Source organism: Oncorhynchus kisutch, unplaced genomic scaffold (genome assembly GCF_002021735.2).
Source record: "Oncorhynchus kisutch isolate 150728-3 unplaced genomic scaffold, Okis_V2 scaffold1999, whole genome shotgun sequence".
In the NCBI taxonomy this organism is placed as follows: domain Eukaryota; kingdom Metazoa; phylum Chordata; class Actinopteri; order Salmoniformes; family Salmonidae; genus Oncorhynchus; species Oncorhynchus kisutch.
This window is the reverse complement of record NW_022263944.1, coordinates 26,621-36,788: the sequence shown is the minus strand read 5'-3', so window position 1 is coordinate 36,788 and position 10,168 is coordinate 26,621. Positions and strand designations below refer to the sequence as shown.

General features: G+C 39.8%; 1 protein-coding gene across 1 annotated transcript; it reads right to left on the bottom strand.

Moving 5' to 3' along the window:
* Positions 1-589: 589 nt before the first annotated feature.
* LOC116368829 (uncharacterized) lies at positions 590-9,897 on the bottom strand (the record flags this gene model as incomplete). Its single annotated transcript, XM_031819265.1, has 3 exons — positions 9,546-9,897; positions 8,328-8,423; positions 590-1,026 (listed from the first exon to the last, which is right to left on the bottom strand). Coding segments are annotated over exons 1-3 (636 nt in total), but the record flags the coding sequence as incomplete, so codon positions are not given.
* Between the last annotated feature and the right edge of the window lie 271 nt (positions 9,898-10,168).

Here is a 10,168-nt window from a genome sequence, read left to right as displayed (position 1 = left end):
ATCTGTCTCCTTCCATTTAGTATGATATGTTACATTTCACATGGTGTGTTTTATTTTGTTGATGTCAATCATCAGTTACTTATGAAATGTTTTCACTTTGTTGTAGCTAATGTTAGCTATGTGGCTAGGTTGCTAACCTAAACTAGGTAAGATAAAAGGTTAGGGTTCGGGGTTAGGGTTAGAGTTAGGGTTAGAGTTAAGGGAATGGTTAGCTGACATGCAAAGTAGTTCAAAAGTGTCAAGTAGTTGCACAGTTGCTAATAAGTTGCAGGTACTGAAGTCGTCCATGATGTGATTCGAACACGCAACCTTTGGGTTGCTAGACGGTTGCATAATATAATATGGCCACCCATCCTTCCTCCTTTTGTTTTTGCAAGTAAGTAACCTTCTATCTTATGTAAACATACCAAACGTAACATATCATACTATTCTGAGTGTCACAGATTTACATTTACTATCTTTGAAGTCAGACTGGAGAATGAAAGGTAGAGAAGAGGGATACAGCCCTAGTGACTGACTTGACTACTTACCATGCTCAGAGAGCCTCTTCTCCAGTGCCACCTTCTCATTGGTCAGAACACTGACCCCTGTTTCTCAAAATGTCCCTGTCTCTAGTCAGGGCATTATAACGCTCCTGTAACTGGTTTTTGCTATCTGTATTCTGTGCCTGGTCTCTGTTCCTCAATAACTGGGTTCTCTCCATCTCTAGCTGGTTCATGTTATTTTTACACTGGTCTATCTCCTCCTGCAACTGGTCTCTGTCTGTACACAGGTCAATGATACCACTACTGCTAACTGACTGGTCTCTGCCCCTCAGCAACTGGTTTCTCTCCCTCAGTAACTGGTCTCTCTCCCTCTCTAGCTGGTTCATGTTCGTCTGACACTGGTCTCTCTCCTTCTGCAGCTGGTCTCTGTCTGTACACAGGTCAATGATACCACTACTGGTATCTGGCTGGTTTCTGTCTTGCACCAGACCAGTGGTGTTGTAACAGTTCTCTAACTGGTTCCTCTTTTCGTTATAGTCAGCTGAAAAACAAAGAGGATCCTGCATGTAATGCGTCCCAAATACCACACTATTCCTTTTGTAGTGCAGAACTGAGGACCAAAGCCCTATGTACCCTGGTCAAAAGTAGTGCCCTTTAAAGAGGATAGGGTCCTATTTGGAACACAGTACTGGTTGTGGTGTTTACATTGTTCACCATGTTCAGTGACTTATACAAGGCCAAGGGCACCAGTTACTATAGTTACTCAAATCTCTGTGGACAATGTCAACATTATTATAATACTTTTGGGGGGGGGGGGATCAGCTTTTTTATTGAGGACAGATAATTGCTTCCATCAATGCAATTGTCTGCATCATTTCCAATCCGCCATATATGTTTTTGGTAAATATACACCTATCTACATATATACAAACACATGCCCATATACACGTATAAAAATATACATAAACATTCAAACATGTGTACATACATATACACATTGTAGAATACACCTTTATTATTCCCCACAGATCCTATCACCCCTCCCCCAATTGGAGTAAACTAATACACATTAACACGTAGGTTTCTACCTTAAGTTTCTACACATTTTTACAGACACAATCTATTTGACAAAAGTTATATTTAGTTTGTTTTCAGTCCTTCCTCTATTTCTGATGTCCATCCAGTTAGATTTACAGTGGGGCAAAAAAGTATTTAGTCAGCCACCAATTGTGAAAGTTCTCCCACTTAAAAAGATGAGAGAGCCCTGTAATTTTCATCATAGGTACACATCAACTATGACAGACAAAATGAGAAAAAAATCCAGAAAATCACATTGTAGGATTTTTTATGAATTTATTTGCAAATTATGGTGGAAAATAAGTATTTGGTCAATAACAAAAGTTTATCTCAATACTTTGTTATATACCCTTTGTTGGCAATGACAGAGGTCAAACGTTTTCTGTAAGTCTTCACAAGGTTTTCACACACTATTGCTGGTATTTTGGCCCATTCCTCCATGCAGATCTCCTCTAGAGCAGTGATGTTTTGGGGCTGTTGCTGGGCAACACAGACTTTCAACTCCCTCCAAAGATTTTCTATGGGGTTGAGATCTGGAGACTGGCTAGGCCACTCCAGGACCTTGAAATGCATCTTACGAAGCCACTCCTCCGTTGCCCGGGTGGTGTGTTTGGGATCATTGTCATGCTGAAAGACCCAGCCACGTTTCGTCTTCAATGCCCTTGCTGATGGAAGGAGGTTTTCACTCAAAATCTCATGATACATGACCCCATCATTCTTTCCTTTACACGGATCAGTCGTCCTGCTTCCTTTGCAGAAAAACAGCCCCAAAGCATGACGTTTCCACCCTCCACCCCCATGCTTCCTCCAAACACGACGAGTTGAGTTTTTACCAAAAAGTTATATTTTGGTTTCATCTGACCATATGACATTCTCCCAATCTTCTTATGGATCATCCAAATGCTCTCCAAAAACTTTAGACCGGCCTGGACATGTAATGGCTTAAGCAGGGGGACACGTCTGGCACTGCAGGATTTGAGTCCCTGGCAGCGTAGTGTGTTACTGATGGTAGGCTTTGTTACTTTGGTCCCAGCTCTCTGCAGGTCATTCACTAGGTCCCCCCGTGTGGTTCTGGGATTTTTGCTCACCGTTCTTGTGATCATTTTGACCCCACGGGGTGAGATCTTGCGTGGAGCCCCAGATCGAGGGAGATTATCAGTGGTCTTGTATGTCTTCCATTTCCTAATAATTGCTCCCACAGTAGATTTCTTCAAACCAATCTGCTTACCTATTGCAGATTCAGTCTTCCCAGCCTGGTGCAGGTCTACAATTTTGTTTCTGGTGTCCTTTGACAGCTCTTTGGTCTTGGCCATAGTGGAGTTTGGAGTGTGACTGTTTGAGGTTGTAGACAGGTGTCTTTTATACTGATAACAAGTTCAAACAAGTGCCATTAATACAGGTAACGAGAGGAGGACAGAGGAGCCTCTTAAAGAAGAAGTTACAGGTCTGTGAGAGCCAGAAATCTTGCTTGTTTGTAGGTGACCAAATACTTATTTTCCACCATAATTTGAAAATAAATAAAAAAATCCTACAATGTGATTTTTCTGGATTTTTCTTCTTCTAATTTTGTCTGTCATAGTTGAAGTGTACCTATGATGTGATGAAAATTACAGGCCTCATCTTTTTATGTGGAAGAACTTGCACAATTAGTGGCTGACTAAATACTTTTTTGCCCCACTATATTTGTACCTGCTCTATTTCACAACATTTCTGAACCTATATACATTTTACAGACCCTGTGTGTTTTACGTTTGTTATCTTGTTGTTATTGGTCCCACCCTTCAGCTCCATTCAACTTCTCCCATCAATCTCTTAAAACCATCCATTAGGGATTTCTATTTGCAATATATTTTTCAACTGTGCTGTGATGCTTCACAAAAGTACGGAACCTTTCTATTCTCATAGTTTCTAGAGATTGTAAATTAAAGAAACATTATAAAATTATAATTATAGTATTGATCGATTGACTCAATCGATTCAAATTACCCAGTATTGCTATCTGCAGCGTTAGTTCTAGGTACATTTTGCCATTCTTCAGCCATTCCTGGACCTGTGACCAAAAACAAGCTACATATGGACAGTACCAAAATAAATGATCTAATGACTCTGCCTCCTTGCAGCAAAATCTGTAGAGCTGGGAAGATTGTATCCCCCATATAAATAACATTATATTGGTTGCAAAAATGTTGTATGATCATTTAAATTGAAACAGTAGAGTTTTGAATCCAGCATTGTTTTGTTTGTCAATTCATTAACCGTGTGCCATGGAATCGGTACATTGAAAGTCTCTTCCCCACTATTTTGTCATTTATATGCACAGCTGTTTTTTGGTCCTTTTACTTTATTTATCACAAACTTCTTTAACCATTTTTGTGTTTTTAATCCAGGGCCGACAGACAAGTTCTGTACTTTTTCCCCCTTCAACTTACCTCTTCCATTTTTGTGGCAATGCTGCAATCAGTTTGTATGTACATTTGGTTAGAGCAGACATTTCCATATGTCTGTGTTATCTGCATGTGTGACATAACTCCACCAGTCCTATTCATGACGGCATTTACAAAGATTATACCTTTTTTTAAACATTTTATCAAAAAATATGTTTTTTTAAATTAGTTAGTATATTTGAATTTAACCTCAATATTGCTTGATTTATTTGTCTTTTCAGATGGATTAAACTGAAATTGCAACCAACCTTCTAAGGCTTAATTAAAAAATAATGATCATTTGGAGATGATTACACTTTAATATAACCGGAAGTGAGCAGCTGCAATCTGAATAAAGGGAAAAGGCCATTCTTGAACATGGGGTGAGACATTGTTACTACAGTAATTTGCTGGACAACCATTTCAGATTTAAGTATAACTTTTGTATTTAATCATTTCTGCCCTCCAAATTGATGTTCGTGATATAAATAGGCCCTTTTAATTTTGTCTGGCTTGCCATTCCAAATAAAATATCATAGTTAAACTGTGATTTGACTAAAGAGTTCATCAGGATGATTTTTCCACAAATAGACAGGTATTTTCCTTTCCATGATAACAAGATCTTATCTATTTTTGCTAACTTTCTATTAATTTCCTATTGATTGGAGTGAGATTTCTTTCTTTTGGGTTTTGTGTACCGAGTATGTCCACATCCCCGTCAGACCATTTTATTGGTAAACTACACGGTAATATAAAAGTTGCATTTTTTAGTGATCCAATACATAATATAGTACACTTATCATCATTTGGTTTTAATACAGAGAGGACAGAAACAGTGTCTAGATTGTTTATGAGGCTGTGGAAGGATTCTATTTCTGGTTTTAAAATAAATGACACCTTTGTTTTTAAGCCATGAATTTCTAATCCCTGTTGTTGAATCTCATTTTAACAGCTAACATTTTGATGGCAATAATAAATAGATATGCTCGATAGTGGACAACCCTGTTTTACTCTTGACAGTTTAAAACTTTCTGAGATGTAGCCATTATTTACTCTTTTACACCTAGGGTTACTATACATAACTTTAACCCATTTTATTCTCCAAAATCAAAATATTCCATGCATTTATATAAAATCTCCGGTCGTACTTTTTCAAAAGAATTTTCAAAATCAGCTATGAAAAGCACACCTGGTTTTTCCGACATTTCATAGTATTCTATTGTTTCCAGCACTGGTCTTATATTATCTCCAATGTATCGTCCATGTAAAAAACCTGTCTGATTAGGATGAATAGTAACTGTCAAAACCTTTTTTATTTCTATGCGCCAAGCAGTTAGCTAGAATATTTGCATCACAACACTGAAGTGTAATAGGCCTCCAATTTTCCAAATCTACTGGATCTTTATAAACACCACTTGGATCCTGTTTCAGTAATAATGAAATCAATATTTTTTTTGTGTGTGTCAACAATATTGTCAAACTACTGGTCCCACATGTTTTGTAACGTCAAGTCTGAATTGTGATCCTTGCTTTGTGAGTACAGATCTATGGTGTGATAATGAAAAACATATCTGTCCTATGGGTCCTGGTCAAACGTAGTGCAGTACAGTGCATTCGGAAAGTATTCAGAACCCTTTCATTTTTCCACATTTTGTTACAGCCTTTTGCTAAAATTGATTCAAATATTGTTTTTCCTCATCAATCTACACACAATTCTCATAATGACAAACAAAAACAGGTTTTGTACATTTTTGTAAATGTATAACATATTATGCTTCACGGAGTCGTGGCTGAATGAAGACAATATCAACATACAGCTGGCTGGCTATACGATGTACCAGCAGGATAGAACTGCGGAATCTGGTAAGGCAAGGGGCGGCGGTCTATGTATTTTGCAAAACAACAACTGGTGCAATATATCTAAGGAAGTCTCGAGCTATTGCTGGCCTGAGGTAAAGTTTCTCACGATAAGCTGCAGGCCACATTACCTACCGAGAGTTTTCATCTATATTCTTTGTAGCTGTTTGTAACATACCACCACAGTCAGAGGCTGGCACTAAGATAGCATTGACTGAGCTGTATTCCGCCATAAGCAAACGAGAAAACACTCATCCAGAGAATGCGCTCCTAGTACCCGGGAACTTGAATGCAGGCAAACTTAACCAAATTTCTATCAGCATGTTAAATGTGTAACCAGAGGGAAAAGAACTCTGGACCACCTTTACTCCACACACAGAGATACATACAAAGCTCTCCCTCGCCCTCCATTTGGCAAATCTGACCATAATTCCATCCTGCTGAAGCCATGAAGTGCTTTGAAAGGCTGGTCATGGCTCATATACACACCATCATTCCAGAAACCCTAGACCCACTCCAATTTGCATACTGCCCCAACAGATCCACAGATGATGCTCCACACGGCCCTTTCCCACCTAGACAAAGGAACACCCATGTGAGAATGCTATTCATTGACCCCAGCTCAGCGTTCAACACCATTGTGCCCTCAAAGCTCATCAATAAGCGAAGGACCCTGGGACTAAACACCTCTCTCTGCAACTGGATCCTGGACTTCCTGACGGGCCTCCCCCAGGTGGTGAGGGTAGGCAACTACACATCTGCCACGCTGATCCTCAACACGGGGGCCAGCTGCACTATCGAGAGCATCCTGACTGGTTGCATCACTGCCTGGTGTGACAACTGCTCGGCCTCCGACCGCAAGGCACTACAGAGTGTAGTGCGACCAGACTAGTACATCACTGGGGCCAAGCTTCCTGCCATCCATGACCTCCAGGCGGTGTCAGAGGAAGGACCTAAAAATTGTCAAAGACTCCAGCCACCCTAGTCATAGACTGTTCTCTCTGCTACCATACTGCAAGCGGTACCGGAGCACCAAGTCTAGGTCCAAGAGGTTTCTAAACAGCTTCTACCCCCAAGCCATAAGACTCCTGAACATCAAGTCAAATGACCTCCCAGACTATTTGCATTGCCCCCCTCCCCCCACCCCACCCCTCTCCACACCACTGCCACTCTCTGTTGTCATCTATGCATAGTCACTTAATTAACTCTACCTACATGTAAATACTACCTCAACTAACCGGTGCCCCTGTGAATTGACTCTGTACCGGCACACACCTGCATATATTGTTATTTTTTACTGCTGCTCTTTAATTACTTGTTATCTCTTATTCTTATCTGTATTTTTTTTAACTGCCCTGTTGGTTAGGGGCTCGTAAGTAAGCATATATCACTGTAAGGTCTACACTTGTTGTATATTCAACGCATGTGACTAACACAATTTTGTTTAATTTAATTTAACTTAAAATAAAATAGAAATACCATATTTTTAAAAGTATTCAGACCCTTTGCTATAAGACTCGAAATTGAGCTCAGGTGCATGCTGTTTCCATTGTTCATCCTTGAGATGTTTCTACAACTGGAATGGACTCCACTTGTGGTAAAGTCAATTGATTGGACATGATTTGTAAAGGCACACACCTGTCTATATAAGGTCCCACAGTTGAGAGTGCATGTCAGAGCAAAAACCAAGCCATGAGGTCAAAGGAATTATTAGAACTCCCAGACAGCATTGTGTCGAGGAACAGATCTGGGGAAGGGTACCAAAACATTTCTGCGGCACTGAAGGTCCCCAAGAACACAGTGGCCTCCATCATTCTTAAATGGATTAAGTTTAGAACCACCAAGACTCTTCCTAGAGCTGGCCGCCCGGCCAAACTGAGCAATCGGGGGAGAAGGGCCTTTGTCAGGGAGGTGACCAAGAACCCAATGGTCACTCTGACAGAGCTCCATAGTTCCTCTTTTGAAGCTTCCAGAAAGACAATCATCTCTGCAGCGCTCCACCAATCAGGCCTTTATGGTAGAGTGGCCAGACTGAAGCCACTCCTCAGTAAAACGTACTTGACAGCCCTTTTGGAGTTTGCCATAAGACAACTGAAGGACTCTCAGACAATGAGAAACAAGATTCTCTGCTCTGATAAAACCAAGAATGAACTTTTTGGCCTGAATGCCATACCAAAGAAGACTTGATGATGTAATCGCTGCCAAAGGTGCTTCAGTTTTTCATTGTTAATAAATTGTAAAACATTCTAATAACATGTTTTTTCTTTGTCATTTTTGGCTTTTTCTTTGTCATTTTTGGCTATTGTGTTGTTTTGTGGATTGATGAGGATAAAAATACATCTTTAGAGAAAAGCTGTAACGTAACAAAATGTGGAAAAAGTCAAGGGGTCTGAATACTTTCCAAATGCATCCCAAATCACTATTAAAAGCATTGCTATTGACCATTCCCCTAGTAGGGTGTCTTTTTGGATACAACCTCACTCACAGAAAGCCAGTCTCAGGGAGATGTTGAGAATGACTTGTAGAACACACAGCACTCCTAAACACACAGCAGCCATCCTGTAGAGTCTTGTTCTTCCATCTGCAAAGGAACACGCACACCATTGTCCCACTTCACTAATGACTATGATTAAAACACAACACACATCCTCCTACATCACTAACGATTATGATTCGAACTTTGAGAAACAAACATTTCCATTGCGCCATTGGTTTTCCCTTGATTTAGGGTTGGCAGCAAGTGTTTCCTCAAGAGTGCTGTCATCTCAATTCTGAAAACAGGAAGCTACTGTATGAAGAAATTACATGCAGCTTTAGCATGATTTAAAGGGGCAATCTGCGATTGCTGTAGCATGGTTTACATGGGCAATCTGCGATTGCTGTAGCATGGTTTACATGGGCAATCTGCGATTGCTGTAGCATGGTTTACATGGGCAATCTGCGATTGCTGTAGCATGGTTTACATGGGCAATCTGCGATTGCTGTAGCATGGTTTACATGGGCAATCTGCGTAAATCACTTCTTTTTTTAACATTTAAATGAATTATATTTCCCCATTGATTCTGAAGAATGTAACTTAAAACGTAAATGCTCTATGAACTTAGTTTAACTTTCTAAACCCATCAGGACCCAAAATATAAGTTTGTTCTACCATGGAATTGTAAACAAACACTGTGTAGCCTCAGATGTTTGAAACGCTAATTTTAATCTCCAGGGTGATCAGTCCTTGAAAACTCTGTCTATGAGAGCTCTGTCTATGAATTTGAGAGTGGTTACATTTTTACAACCCCGGCGGGTGTCCACTGTGCTGTTGTTTAAAAATGGTTATTTTCAAATATTCGTACATAAATAGTTCCTCATTTTAAAACTGAAGTGAAAAATACATTGAATTGATACATTTTGGTGAAACACACACTAATACCACATAATAGAAAAACACTTATTCTTCTTCTTCTGGGTGGTTCAGTTGGTACGGAGCTTCGGGTTCAAAACCTGCTGTTGTGGTCAACAGCAGGTTTTGAACCCGAAGCTCCGTACCAACTGAACCACCCAGAAGAAGAAGAAGAAGAAGTGTTTTTCTATTATGTGGTATTAGTGTGTGTTTGCATTGTTAGGTGTGTGTTACAGTGTGTGTTTGCATTGTTAGGTGTGTGTTACAGTGTGTGTGAGAGAGAATAAGATACACAGAATTCTTTGTCCTTACCTGAGAGTTGGGTCTCACTCTTCACGCTCCTCGTTGCTTTGTTCCTGTTTTCTTCAGTAACTTCATTTAATTCAATCACCTGTTCGTTGACGTAGTTTGCCATCTTAACTAACCGTACCGAATATCAATGATTACCCAAATCAATCAATGAATCAACTTCAAATTCAGTCTGTCTGACCTCTTATTGTAATATAAATTATTGTAGCATTTACATATAGTATTAACTTACTTATGATTACCCTTCTAACTGACTCCTAACGGTAATATCTACTGTATGATTACTAGTAGTTGAGTAGTTGCTTTGATATGCATCTCCACTGGTACCTCTCTGTCTGTGGTCCACTACAGTTGAGAGAATGTTGTAAGTACCCAATCACTTTCAAGCAGGACGTCGTATTTCGCAAGGCCTGTTTGTGGCATTGTTCATAAGGAACTGATATTATGGCTTATACTCCATGACTGGCAATCGATGCCCATATAGGGGATTATTTTCCTCTCTATGTTGTCTGTGAGTGACATCAGTTTGAGGAAATATTCAGAAGTTTGTAAGAAATCTGTCTGCATCTTTATCAGAGGTTTAAAAGTGGAACTTTACAGACGTGCGTGCGTTTGTACAGACGTGC